Source organism: Festucalex cinctus, chromosome 15 (assembly GCF_051991245.1).
Source record: "Festucalex cinctus isolate MCC-2025b chromosome 15, RoL_Fcin_1.0, whole genome shotgun sequence".
NCBI lineage: Eukaryota > Metazoa > Chordata > Actinopteri > Syngnathiformes > Syngnathidae > Festucalex > Festucalex cinctus.
The window spans coordinates 25461358-25476376 of NC_135425.1; the positions used below are offsets into that span (position 1 = coordinate 25461358).

The 15019-nt window shown below is 42.8% G+C and overlaps 1 protein-coding gene across 2 annotated transcripts in view; it reads left to right on the top strand.

Moving 5' to 3' along the window:
- Nucleotides 1-859: 859 nt before the first annotated feature.
- Nucleotides 860-15019, top strand: part of LOC144002885 (uncharacterized) — a 72862-nt gene continuing 58702 nt past the window's right edge. For both annotated transcript variants that reach the window (XM_077498554.1, XM_077498555.1), the window contains exons 1-4: nt 860-1298; nt 4403-4473; nt 9064-10559; nt 12712-12765. In XM_077498554.1, coding sequence (XP_077354680.1) covers nt 1246-1298; nt 4403-4473; nt 9064-10559; nt 12712-12765 — 1674 coding nt within the window. In that variant the 5' untranslated portion in view covers nt 860-1245. The remainder of the gene's footprint in view (nt 1299-4402; nt 4474-9063; nt 10560-12711; nt 12766-15019) is intronic.

The following is a 15019-nucleotide window of genomic DNA, read 5'->3' on the forward strand; positions in this document are numbered from 1 at the left end:
GGAGGTAAAATAGCACATAAATGCAAAAAAGTAAAACTGCGATGGGACGAAATATTGTCAGTTGACGTGCTAATGTGTTCCTATAATCATTACGACTGTTTTTGTGATGTATTGTGATACGTGAACCGCAAAATTCGGAAACCAAACCAACGTGAACACATTTGACACTGCTCGCTTGCTGTACTGACGTCATCAGCAAGCGCCGACCAGACGCGAAGGCCCCCGAATGGATCTGGCAGGCCGAACACATATGGTACCGACACCGGAACCCGGACTCGAACCCGAGTCCACTGGGAGGAAGACGTGCTAACCACTATCAGATTTCTACATATGTACAATTTGACCTGCATTTGATTATTGTGTAATATTCCAACAAATTCAACTTGAAACAAAGAAATTAGTTTTCAACTTTTCAATTTATGTTTACGTGTGAATGGATTTGTTATAAAAAAAAAAATGCTTGTAATTAATATCTTAAAAAATTGATGAAAAAAAAAAAAAATGCTAAATGCATCCGAAGCTAGTTATCTCACTTGCTAACTTTCGTTCTCAAGTCACAACAATGAAATGAGTAGCCGAAAAAAAAAAAAAAAGAAAAGAAAAAGTTCTGGTTTGTCCTAGTTTAACCAAATAATTTGTCACTCGGAGAGAAATGATGGTTTGCAGTAAATGGCAGCCTGTTGAAAACAGTAAAACGAACCTTTTTAGCCATCCATTTTCTTCTTCTTCTTCTTCTTCTCCCTCCAACCCATCATGATGTGGCCCGTGTTGAACCCCCCCCCCCCCCCCCCCGCCTCTTCCGCCCCCCTAAGGAGGCGGAAGACACGCAGTTGCACCTCGCCGCCGCTTGGCCGTGAAACTCGACACCTCGTCGGTGGCCGAAGCCGCGCGGACGGAGCCCCCCCGTTTAAAAGGGAAAGCCATGGGTGGAAGGCTCCTTACTCCGTCACCACCCCCGGCAGGCAAACAGGCAGGCAAACAGTCCCTCGAACCGGAGCAGCCTCAATGAATGAAGCAGCGGGGAATATCCAGCACACGCACGGATTGTACGTCGGCCTTGACAGGCTCTAGTCAACATGCGTTTTCCTTCCCGGAGCTTGAGTCCGAGCTGTACCGACGTGTGACTGACCGACTGACCGACCGACCGGCCGCCGGTGTGTCTTCTTCCATGCCCGCCCTTTTTGCCAAGGAGTCACGCTGTGATTGACGGATCAGGTTTTTGACTGCCAGGACAAATGAATACAAATGAATTTAGGCACCCAAAGGAGAGATTGCAAAACCTCTCATCTAGACACAAAGTAAGTTTTGTTATTGTTTGCATGGCTTTCAACCTTTCTCACAGGGTTTGGGGTGGGGGGGTGATGTGTGGCATGTGTTGTACACCTGGCAGAGGTTCAGCATGGGGATGGGACCACCACAGAGCTGGCTAAAGGTACTCAGTACCTCAGAACCAATAACAGAAAGTGCATGCTGCAACGACATATTTTGTGCTTTTAAAATTCTAAGGGAGACAAAATTAAACAAATAACAGTACAGGTAATTGTGCTATAAAAAAAAAAATGGCAAAAGTAGACGTACTGATTCACATTTAGTGCCCTGACTCTGAAATGGGTCTTCACTTCGGGGTGTTAAAAAAAAAAAATCGATTCGGCAATATATCGCGATACGACATCGAGCAATTCTCGAATCGATTCGTTAGGCGGCTGAATCGATTTTTAAACTTCCATTTTTAATGGAAAAATATTCAACAAAACGTCTGACTTCGGGTTAGGATTCACACCTTAAGCATGGAAGAATGTTTTATGAACGGAACATTAAGCCTTAATATTTTATTTGAATGCTGTTCAAACATGAAACAGATTACAACCTGTATAAGACTGAAGTTTCAGATAAATAAATAATACATTTTCATACAAATCTTACACTCTACAAGTTTACTGATTAGTATTTTCTCAATTTGAGTGAAAAAAATCGCAACAATCGAATCGAATCGTCAGGTACTAGGGAATTCACACCCCGAGTCTTCACTGTCATCGTTTTTAATAAATTCCCATTATTAACTTGTGTAGCGGTCGTACTGTTTGCTGTTAGCTAAATTCTGGCAAGCTAATCACCAACTGGACTGGCATCAGGAGCTGCACGAGCACCTGGAGTTGCTAAAATTGGCTAACAACTGAAAAACATCTTATTCAAATGACAAAAAAAACGTGTTTGGCATGACAACGGATGGGAAATAACCGTGGTTGACTTTTACCTCTCTGTGGTTATTTACATATTTTGTATGTCATGTCACCATTTGCTAAGGTTGACAAAATACAGACACAGATCCCTGATAGAACAACACTTAAGTAGAGTCCAACCTGTTGCCACCTGCTTGCTGTTTGTGTGCATCCAATTGGTTTACCTGCACTACTCATGACCACTTGAAACCCAATCGACCGCCGCTTACTGTACAAGTGTGAGCGTTTGCTGTGTCCACACCGTTGGACTGTGAGCGCCGCGCGCATGGGCGGCTGCCATCCATCATTTTTTTTTTTTCTATCTGTGGTGTCAAACTCACAGTGGGAGCTGAATATGACCTGATGTTTCAGTTGAAACATCTTGCGACCTCTCTCGTTTGGTCAGAAAGTATAGTGAGGAGATAAAAAATGCCAGTTTGGGAATTTTCCACTCGATGAGCGCGTGTGTGAGTGTGAGTGTGAGTGAGAGACAGAGAGAAATCCTGTGATGAAATAACAATGAGGAGAAACGGATCCCACGCTGACATGTTTGTGGGTTTTCTTTTTTGGATATTATTTGGACTGGGACGGTAATGGCAAAAACACAGCACAGCCGCAGAATGGAGCAGGAAGTGACAATCAGAGATGCTGATTACACAATGAGGATGTTATCATCATTATTAGTCTCAATTGACTGGCCATCAATCATTGATTTGAGTCACGGATCGTTTTTGTTTTTTTTAATTCTCCCTGGTGTTCTGTGGTTTTGCTAATGTAATACACAGCAAACATTAGGCAAGTGATTCTCAAGCAATGTGATGACAATTCTTTACATCAAATTTTAAACACTGTCATCTTGGAGCCCCCCCCCCCAAAAAAAAAATAAAAAATCAATCCCAGGGCCGTGGGTGGGTGGTTCAGAACCAGTACTCTAATCTAGATCCCTTCCTCGTTTCTTTTCTCTTCTTATGTTTGAGGAGCGAAAGAAAACACGCAAGATTGTTGTGTGATGGATGAACCGTTTTCGAGGGAATCTCCTCCGCTGATAAAGCGCGAGAGTGCGAGCGGCTGGCCAATCCGAAGACATCACATGATTTAAGCCACAGGGAAGAACATACTGGACTGGATGTACACTTTTGATGTACTGTATATAATCATAACCCTTGCGGGATATTTTTTATTTATTTACTTTTTGCATGTAAACACACCGCAGTCAGCATCATCTTTCCCACATGGTCTTGCTTCTTCTCGCCCAGCCGCAGCTGCTATACACATTTCCTCCTGCAAGTCTGCGTGCGTTGTGAGATCTAGTGGCTCTTTTGCCCCGTCACTAGATCTGGATCCCCCCAGCACCCCCCACCCGCCCCCCGCCCCCTTTCCCCAATTTTCAGTATTGGGACGATGGCTGACAGGGGTTGCAAAGAGTGGAAAATTTCCACAAAATGGTTGAGCCCACTAGTACATGGACCTTAATATGGATATTAACTCATTTGCTCCTAATAACATGTAAATACGTTTTTTTTTTTATGTTTTAAGTGTCACAAAGACGTATTTATACGTTTTTTTTTTTTTTTTTTTTTTATGCTAGAGCATACAGAAGGCTTTGATGTAGCCTCTCAACTGCAAGGAACGGTTTGCAGAAATGGTAGTTATTACCCAAACGGCCAGCAGGTGGCAGCAGAGCAAAGGAGATCAACCAGGGCCATGTTGAACAAAAGCTAAATTACTTACAATTTCAAATAGATTTGTGAAAACTGATGAAACTTAGCTATATTCTAATGCTAATTGCCGCAAAACGGAACCAGATAGAAATATACTTTTTTTTTCCTGATGAAATAAGAGACTTTAATCTTTCTTTTGATGGGTTCCATGCTTTTATAACAATAGAACACAATATTCTGTGGGCCTTGCAAAATCAGTCAAAATCCAGTAAAACAGCCGGGTGCGAACGGGATTGCAAAATGTGAAAATGGCGGCGAGTGAATGAGTTAAACACTCAAACGGCTAAGCCGTCGCTCGCTTGTGGTGTTTTTTTGGAAAGCCTGGTGAAAATAACGTTCCGTATAATTATAATTATTTTATTGGAGGGGATCCTGGTGTTGCAGAATCCCCACGCCAACTACTAAACTCCGTGTGACTCCTCTAACATCCTCTTTCTTTTTTTTTTCTTCTCTCGTCCGTAGGAGAGCCCTACTGCTCTGTACCGTTTTATACTGTACTTGTTACCTGGGACTTACACAAGTACACTCTGAAGGTAAGACCCGGTCGGATTCCTCTGCTGCGGCTCGCTGCGCTTTTATCAACGGCAAAGCGGCTCAAGTGGTTGCACAATGCAAATTGCAATGGGAATTGGGGCAGAGGTTGCCGAGCACATTTAGATGGCGAGGGAGCGAGAATTTGTCAACTACACGGAGTCGCGGACGAGCAAACGCTGTCGTGAACAGTGTTTGCTACTTCCCAATTCTGTTTTTTATTTACTTTGGTAACTCATCTCAAGCTGTTTTTGTCAATAGTTTATTGAGGGAAAAAAACATTTTCAACTTCTATTGTGTTGTTAAGCGCTGTTCATACACCGTTGGCACTCTTTACTGCCTCCTGTAGTCTGGGAGGCACTATTTCAATTAACACCTGTTCAGAAAGCTGTTTTTTTTTTTTTTTTTTAGGGTTTTATATCAATTTTAAATGTTTAAAATTTTACAAAAATGTTCAGAAATGTGCAGATTAGTCTAAAATATATATTAAAAGAGAATCGTGATTAAATCGAGATTGTGATTTTATTTTTTTAAAGAATCGTGATATGACATTTTTACCATATCGCCCACCCTTACGTGAACGCCATTTTATTCTCTTTATCTGAAAGATTGTTCAAGATATCTGAGGACACCTAGCGACAAAAATAAAAAAAATAAACAGACATGCTAACGTTAGCTTAGCCTGTCGTGCCTTGCACTCCACACTCTACATGCTTTGCTTTATGAACTGTAAACGCATTAAAACATGTTAAAACACACTTAAACCTCTTAAAATCTACTTTTGAAATAATTCCCTAGTGCCTATTCTCCTATTCATACATTTGAGCCCCATAATATTGAACCAAACAAATGATTTCAGCTGATGAAAGTCAAGCTAGCTAAATGCTAAGATAGAATGTGAATGAAATGACATGGAGGACAATTAGCAAACGTAACTCTAATGCTAAACCTTCAAATAACTGCTACTTCAACAACATATACAAACCTGTGTACTGTAAAAACATTTAAAATATACTTGTTTGCTATAATATAATGATCCGGGATATAGTGAGGTCTCACATTTTGTACCATTACTCCAAGCAGTATGTTTAAATGTAACAAAAGGCTAACTTAGCCTAGCTTAGCATCGCCTTTCGGCCTTTCCCCACTTATTCTCTTGTGTGGGTGCGCGCCGTCACATCTGCGCAACACACTGTACGTCTGAATCCATATGGCTAACGCGCGCCCCAGTCATAATACAAGCGGTAGTCAAATAAAGACAACAGAAGTCTCGATGCAGTATGTGTAACGCGACCGCTGTTTCGCTGCCAAGTGCGGTCGTCTCACACCGCAGGGGAGACCACACAGACAGGAGAATGTGGATCGGTATATGTTATAAGCTACCCGACTAAATCTCACTCAATATTTTATAAAGCCACGCTGTTTTTTTTTTTTTTTTGGTAAACATTACAGCTGTCCTTAGAAAGTGGAAAAACCATAAATAGCTGCCTATGGAGAGGCACGATCAGTTCACAGTGCAAAAAAAAAAAAAAAAGAAAAACGTTTTCAGTGGTCCATGAGACCAACAAGTTGGAAAATTTGCACATTAGTCGCAATCAATAGTTCCAAATCTGTCAGAATGGTTTTGTTTGACTCCCTTGGATCTGCTATAATCGCATAATAACCCTCCATGCTCTTGAGTGAGTTCGCCTAATTAGTTTGTTTTAAACTTTCCGCGCAATTAAAACATTCCCAACGTTTGAACCTTTTTTTTTTTTTTTTTTTTTGAGGATCCTTCTTTGTCTCCTCTGAGCTTTTCCTGGCATCTCATCAACAATGCCTGTCAGTTTCTCACACGTATTTTTTCTTCCGTACGCACGTCCCCATTAGACCGGGCCTGCTGATCACAGGTCGTCTCAAAGAGAGGGAGCAACTGAGGGGGAAAAAAAAAAAGCTATGGAGAGGCCAGGCTGTGACATCACAGCTGACGCTGAATGGGTGCCATGACCCTCGGCGACCAAACATTGTACACGGTCACGGATGAGTGCAGTATTGAGGATGTACTCACTCACGATGACTTGAGGTTCTGAACGCTTAATTGCGGAAAGGGGAAAAAGAGGGAAAGGTTGACGTTGATTGTTAACCGTCTAAAGCCTTGAAACAAAGACCAGAGTCAGAACGCGCTGGGGACCGCCACTCCGTGAAATTCAATGTACGTGGCACCAAGCAATAACAAGCGCTATTCATAGGTCCGGGGACCACCTTGCAATTCGGTGAACCGCCATTTATCGTGAGGGAAATGTTTCCAGACCCGCCCGTGATCGGGGAAAAAAATCCATGAATTAGCACATTCAACGTTATTAAAACACATACCTTGCACATGTGTGAAGCTATCAGTTGATGAGAACAAGGAACACGTTTTGAAGTATTCAATTATGACTATGAAAGTTGAAATTTGGGTGGGAAAAAAACAACAAGAACCCGGTAAGACAGTCTTAGCTTAGATTGCGTTAGCAACTTAGCATGATGCGCAACAAACGTTAACTCATTTGCTCCCAATAACGTGTAAATACATTTTTTTAATGTTCTAAGTGTCACAAAGACGTATATATATACGTTTTTTGTTTTTTTTGTTTTTGTTTTTTTTTTATGCTAGAGCATACAGAAGGCTTTGATGCAGCCTCTCAACTGCAAAGAACGGTTGCAGAAATGGTGTTATTAGACAAACGGCCAGCAGGTGGCAGCAGAGCAAAGGAGATCAACCAGGGCCATGTAGAAAAAAAGCTAAATTACTTTGAATTTTGAATAGATTTGTGAAAACTGATGAAACTTGGCTCTCTTCTAATGCTAATTGCTGCCAAACGGAAACAGATAGAAACATACTTTTCCTGATGAAAGGAGAGACTTAAATCTTTCTTTTGATAGGTTCCATGCTTTTATAGCAATAGAACACAATATTCTGCGGGCCTTGCAAAATCAGTCAAAATCCAGGAAAACAGCCGGGAGCGAACGGGATTGCGAAATGTGAAAATGGCGGCGAGTGAATGAGTTAAATAACAAAAGGGCATACCACGAATCTTACGCTAATTCTAAACATTCAGACAACTGCTACTTTTAAAACACATGACGCAGCAACACATACAAACATAAGCATACACAGTAATATTTTCTCTTTGCTTTGTAAACAATGGTAAAATGTGGTTCTGTATTAAGCTAAGAGGCAACCTTCTCTTTCTTGCTGGTAATTATGCTGTTTTCTTCCAGTAGAACTCACTGGTGCCCATGCATGTTGTGGCACAATATGGTACTACACTTGAAGGCAACCAACTCTAATTTCAGCTTGTATACTGTAAAAACCCATTAAAAAAAAGTGATCACTTGAAAAATCCGCGCTATAGCGGGTGCACAAAAATTTGTCATAGTCCACGAAATGTATCCAACGGGATCAATGTTGCACGCTTGTAAACTTCTTGTTTGCTTAACTGCTTAAATTGGAAGCCGTGGACAGCTGGCACGACCAAAAATGTCTATTAGTGCAGGATCACTGCAGGAGGAGCACGGCCACCCATCCACCACCGGTGGAGATTTTTATATATTTTTTTGTCTTAGTCATTCGGTTTGGCTCGCCGTTGCAGTCGACGACGTGCCCGAGCAGTTTGCTGCTGACCAACGAGTTTATTTTAGGCTTTCCGAAAATATATTTGTCTGAAAAGGACACTGTGTAGTTGTGCTTTCCTCAACTGCTTTTTTTTGACAGACCGTACAAGGTAGCGAGACACGATATCTTGTACGTGTGTTGTTTTGCGTGACGTCACTCCCGCGGCAATTTGAAAGCAGGCACGGATTTTTTTTTTTCTTCACTCACTCATTCACGCACGTAAGCTTCTGTGAGTGAGTGAGTGAGTGAGAAAAAAAAAGAATCCGTGCGTTTACAAAACAAACACAAAATGACAAAATACAGGCTGGGGTGGGTGCGGGTTTAGGATAAAATCACCGCCAAAGATGAACATAAACCCAGATGTGTAGACTGAAAGAAAGTTAAAGTGTGTACATCCTGTATTTAAAAAGTGCATTTTCCTGAGTGAAACCGTCATACTGGACCTTTAAAGTATATTTAAAAAAAATGCTATTTAACTCATTCACTCCCAGCCATTTTCAGTGAGCAGCAATTAGCATTAGAATATAGCTTTCATCATTATTCACATTCCTGTTGAAAACACTGTCAAAAGGAGCTTGTTGCAACATGGCCCTGGCTGATCTCTTATACTCTGCTGCCATCTTCTGGCTGTTTTTTGTATCATTGCTTTAAGCCGCCTCTTCATGTCAGAAGCTGCGTCAAAGCCTTCTGTATACTCTTGCAAAAACAAACAAACAAACAAACAAAAAATGTATAAATACGTTTTTGGGAGTGAAGGACAAAGTATAATTAAAACGTATTTACACGTCTTTGGGTTAGAATGAGTTAATATGGTATATACAGTATATCGTAGATTTTTAACTGTGATGTTAACCCGTGTGATAAGCAAGCAGCGATTCATCGTATAGGCGTTGTTTTTCACTTTTGTCCAGTTTTTGTTCTGTGTCTCTAACACCGCTTTTTCCCGTCGCCGCAGATGTGGACATCCTCCAGAAGTTGGGGCTTAAGGGAGACAAGCCGTCACGCGCCGTACCAGCCGGGGTCATTCCCTTCAAATCCGGAATCATCCTCAGCCAACTGGCGCACATCGAGGGTCCGCTGCGCTCCATCTGGCCGACGGCCGTCTGGACCGACGCGGCGCTGGTCCTGAGCGTGCGATCGCACAGAGTCAACAGCGCCTTCCTCTTCACCCTGCTCTCGGAGAAGAAGAAGAAGCTTCTCCTCGGCCTGCAGCTCGTACCGGGCAGCCTGGTCCTCCACACGGGGCCCAACTCGTCGGTGGCGCTGCCCTACGAGGCCCACGATGGCCAGTGGCACCAGCTGGCGGTGGGAATTAAAGGACAGAAAGTGACTCTATATGCCTCCTGCGGAGAGCAGAGCGTTCATGTGGACTTTGGCTGGGACGGGGAGGAGGGACTGGCCCCGGAGCACGAGGACTCCTTCCTGCTGGGCCGCTCGAGCCAACAAGCTTGGGCTCACTTTGAAGGCGCCATCTGCCAGTTTGACCTGATCCCGTCGGCCCAGGCAGCTCACAACTACTGCAAGTACATTAAGAAACAGTGCAGGGAAGCCGACACGTACAGGCCGAATCTCGCGCCCTTGCTGCCCGTTTTACCGCGACAGATCAACGCGACGTCCACAGCCGCCCCCAGACGTGGTAGCCTGATCACCAGGAAGGCCATCGGGCGGAGCCTCGCCCGGAGTGTTGCGGCCGCCGCCTCTGCTGTCAGACACGTAGCCCCCACCCGTGTCATGAAGCCCACCCTCGGGACCACTCCCACGCCTTCGCCGAGGACCGCTATGCCAGTCACCGCTCAGCTCGGCTTCGCCTCTCCTCCGACCGAGTTCCGAACCGAAACCGTCACGGCTCCGCTCAGGACCACAGCGGCCCCGACCAAACCGCCCGCCGCGAGACCGTCCGCCGCTAAAACTACGAGTCCGACAACCCCCGGACTCACTTCTCCCAAGCCCAGTTCTCAAAACAAGGCGACTGCGGTAACAGAAAAGAAGAAGCCCACTCCCGCGGCAACTACAAGCCCAAATCCTTCCAAGAAAAAACTTGACTCCGCTTTATCAGATCAGGCTCCGGCTCTAAAGAAACCGCAGCCGACCGCAGCTAAGAAAACCCCCGCTAAGCCCAAAGTGGTACCATCCAAAGCCACCGTCTCAAAGCCCAAGCTCAATTCCGTCAAAGAGTTTCCCTCGAAACCCGTGGTATCAAAAGTGAGCCCTTCAAAACCGACCATCTCTAAAACGTTTGCTAAAACCGCCAAGCCCGACGCAAAAGCGGTCGTCAAGCCAACCAAGCAAGCCAGGACCGCCAAGGCCCCGGTCACCCCGCGTGCTACCACGCCTCGGTACAACCTTGTCACGTCACCCGCTACCGACGCCTTCCAGACCTGGGAGGTGGAACCTACTCGGTTCTCCCTGCTAGCCGGACCTGTCGGACTAAAAGGAGAACCTGGCCCTGCGGTAAGAGGCTTATGTCCGGATTTCAGCGCAAAATGCTGGCTCGATTGTTTTGATGATTTGTAGTCCAGCCGAGTCTTTCTGGTTCTTGTGCCGTGTGCCTTTAAATCATAGCTAGCTTATGGAGATGAATGTCGGCAGCCCTTGCCCCATTTTTTTTTTTTCCCCAAACAGGTTCGAAATCCTCTCCCGCTCTTTTCAACTTCCTCGAACCCTTCAGGTTGGCCGTAACGTGTCAGGTCTGGCGCCTTGCCGTCTTCGCACCAGATTCCTCTGTCATAGGGGGGCTGGTGGAGGTCACATGGCCTATCTTCAAAGCCGGGTCGGGTGGGGGGGTCAGGGCAGTTGGTAAACACGGTCATTTAGCTTCTAAATGGAAGCGGGAAAGGTAGGAAGAGACTCGTCTCACTAAGAGTACGAATACCGAGGCAGACAAATGAGTTTGCACCTTTTTCATAGTTGTTGCAGTTTCACCTCGGGTCATAGCTGATCCCGTTTCAGGGTTAAATAATTGTGCAATTGCGTGTAAATTTGTGACCGTCGTTTTGCTCGTTGGTTGAGCAGTTGGATTTGTTGCGTTTAAACCTTAAGCTGTGAAACCAACTCGTATGCATCATGGAATTGCATTTGATTGTGTGTATCCAAAGAAGAATATTGTTTCTGGCAGTTGTTACCCAAGGTTAGTATTAACTCATTTGCTCCCAATAGCGTATAAATACGTTTTTTTAAAAAATTTATTTTATGTTCTAAGTGTCCCAAAGACGTATTAATACGTTTTTTGCCCGATGGCCAGACCAGCCCTGGTATTATTAAGAACTTTTCCTCAAATTTGCTGTTGTTGTGTAAACAAGCGGCCACAAGTGACTCAATTTAAATTGAGTGTCATATGAACTTTGGCCAAAGATTCAGATTCGGGTCACTGATCTTGTTTTACGATTTTGTATCCTGTTGAGGCACGACGGCATGGCAGGGGTATTAAAACCTTTTAATTTGAGGGCCACATACAGAAAGCAAATTTAACTTTAATGTATTAAAAACACTGAAAACAATAAATCAAGGTATCGATTATTATTTCTATTTTTTAGTTACCAAAACTATGTGTTAAAGGTGAAAAGCCAAATGCAGTAGCTAGTTTAGGATTTTCAATATTTTGGGGTGGCCTCGGCCCTTTTCCTCGCAAGGCAAGGCAAGTTTATTTGTATAGCACATTTCATACACAAGGCAACTCAATGTCCTTTAACACACAAGGAAAGACAACACATACGCATCAACAAACAGTAGTTAACATTCAGAGGAAGAAAAGAAAATAAAAGGCTGCATCAAAGCCTTCTGTATGCTTTAGCATAAAAAAGAACAAAAACGTATAAATACGTCTTTGGGACACTTAAAACATAAAAAAAAACGTATTTACACGTTATTGGGAGCAAATGAGTTAAGAAGAAAGGAGGACAAGGCGTCAGTTTCCAGCAGTAGTGTTGGGTTAAGTCAAATCATGGGGAGGGTTCTCGAGAGCGCCAAGACTGACAGGGGCGCGCGCGTCGACGACGCCAACAGGTCCCGAGGCCACCAAAAGAGCACACTGCGCTAATAGGGGTGGTCTCAAGCCTGGAGGTCAAGACGTCAGAGTTGGGGAGCAATTAGAACACATCCGAGTGACAGGAAGCGGGAAAAAAAAAAAAAAAAAAAAAAAAGACACATTCCAGACATGGGAAGAAGTTATGATTGCAAGGCGAGAGGCTTCCGTATTGTTTGAAAGTCTTCAAATTGGCTTCTTTTTCATCTTCGCCGAGATTTCCTGGCAAGTTTGCACTGAGCCTTCATTAAAAAAAAAAAAAAGTGATATAGAAGCTAACATTCAGAGCTTGTTGTTGTTGTTTTTCTTGACTTTTCCCCTCTCCTCTTTTGATTAAAAGAAAATGATTGCGCACAATAAAGCACAACCGGGGCATTCAGTAGCACAGGAAATGGCTTGTTGTTGTTAGCGTTTCCTGACGTGCTGACTCCGAGTTGCCCGGCGGGTATGCCTCAGCTCTCATCACCTGTTCGAGGAATTATCTGAAACGTTTCATGATCTGATGTTTGATTGAGTGCATGCGCACGTACGAATATGGAGTGCAGCCAAAACACTGACTGCATTTTGTTCTTGTTCTTGCAGGGACTTCAAGGACCTCCAGGGAAGCCAGGCCTGTCGGGCAAAAGGGGCGCTCGGGTGAGTCCTGGTCTTTGTTTTTTCTTTTTTTTCCCCACTAGAGATAGACCGATATTTTTTTTTCAGGGCCGTTTTTTCAGCATCTCTTATAAAGGTAACTGAAAATTTAAATGAATAGTTTTAGATTTGCCTTATATCAGCTGTTAGATTTTCAAAGAAAAAAAGGCCGTTACTATATTCGTCAAAATACCCAATATTGGTGCACATAATCCGATTATTATTATCACAGATAATGAATTAAAATTAGGGATGTTCGATACCACTTTTTTTCAGACCGATACATATAGTACATTTTGACCAAAAAAAATCACTAAAATATATTTTTAAACAAATATATTTCCTTTAATTTTGACCAACACAGTCACTCTTCAATAGTCTTAACGCTCAAAATAAAACACAAAAATGCTCTTTTTAGTTTAAGGTTCACAATTTTGAAGTGTTTCCAAACCGGTGAAGTTTTGGTGAAAAACTGCTGCAAGCTAGCGCCACTTACAGGCAAGGAGGACTCACTTCACGTCTTCGGTCGCTTGTACTCGTCTGCGTCACGAGTACTCGAGTACTTGAAAAAAGGCTGGTATCGGTTAGGCATTGTGTGCAAAGAATAAAAGTGCAAATATCTCTGGCATCTTACTCCCTGTAAATAAAAAAAAAAAAAAAAAAGTAAAATAATTTGTAAATAAAACAAAATATATAAAATAATTTGTCAATAAAACAAAAATATATAAAATAATTTGTAAATAAAACAAAAATATATAAAATAATTTGTCAATAAAACAAAAATATATAAAATAATTTGTAAATAAAACAAAAATATATAAAATAATTTGTCAATAAAACAAAAATATATAAAATAATTTGTAAATAAAACAAAAATATATAAAATAATTTGTCAATAAAACAAAACCCCTACACCACCGAGCGAATGCTCCCTGCGCACACTCTGCCAATAATGAGAGCGCCACTGCCCCCTAATGTAGTGGAGGTGCAATTGCACTTTATTCTGGGACAGTAAAAAAAAATAAAAAATAAAATTAAAAATTAAAAAGCATGTTCCCCGAGGTCAAACGCGCCCCCCTTGATGGAGCCTCACGCCCCCCTGGGTGGGGGAGGGGCCACTATTTGAGAAGCACCGCTTGAACCAAACATTCGAATAAAACGGTTAGCTTGCTAACATTGTAGCTCATCTTGTTTTTTTGACTTTGACGTGATAGTGTTTGACAGTGTCGGTACTGTAACGCCATCGCAAAGCACTTGCGGCCGTTTATTGAACAGGAAAAGCAGTCAAACGTTCATAAGGAGCGACTTCAGCCTGACTGTGGAAATGTGCGTACAAATCATTTTCCTATAATATGCTATCGGAGCTATCCTTTACGTCTGAATGTGTTTGCGCGCCGTCCACGTGTACATGTTGACTGATGCTTCGATAACGGGGCGGTGACAGAGAGGCCTCTGTCCGGGGGGGGGGCTCTCGTCTCGGAAGTTAAAGACCCAGGTTCCATAATTAGTCTTTGGAGTTATGATAATAATAACCCGCAAAAGCCCAAAATCTACACACGTCCCTCGCAGCTGACACACTCGCGCTCTCACACACACACGACACAAGTTTTTTTTTCCAGATCGACCATATTCAGCACGGGGCTGCGAGCGCTGACCTCCCACCCCTAAGCATAAACAGGAAAGCTCCTATAAAGACGGCCTTTCAAAAGCTTGCCTGTGCCACAGGATGCCTAATAAAAGCACTGTAAACAGACAGAGAACACATGGTTGGCCGCGTTGGACTTTTCGCTGCTGCCTCAGCCTCTTTTTTTTTTTTTTTTTTTTTTTTTTTTTTTGGGGGGGGGGGGGGGGGGCAATTTTTAAAGGTTTAAAGTTCAGTGATATTTAACAGGAAATTATGGGAATAAACTAGAAGAAAAATGGTTCTTGATAGACAGTTAAATAGAAATGTATTGAAAACTTTCCTGGAAATTGTTCATCCCTTTGCAACCATGTGGACTGATGAAAAAGGCATTTTTCAGCCTGGCAGTAAAAAAAAAAGTTGTCATCACAACTAAGTGTTCATTTTGTCAACAAAAATTAAACAAAAAAATAATGTTAACACATTTTTCACCGGACTAAAACTAGACTAGACTGCAATAAAACCATCATTAATAAACAATAACAGGGTGTCTGCATTTTCGTCGACTAATGAAAACGCGACCAAAATGTCCTTAACTTAACAAAAACTGGACTCAAATCCATGGACATTTTAGTT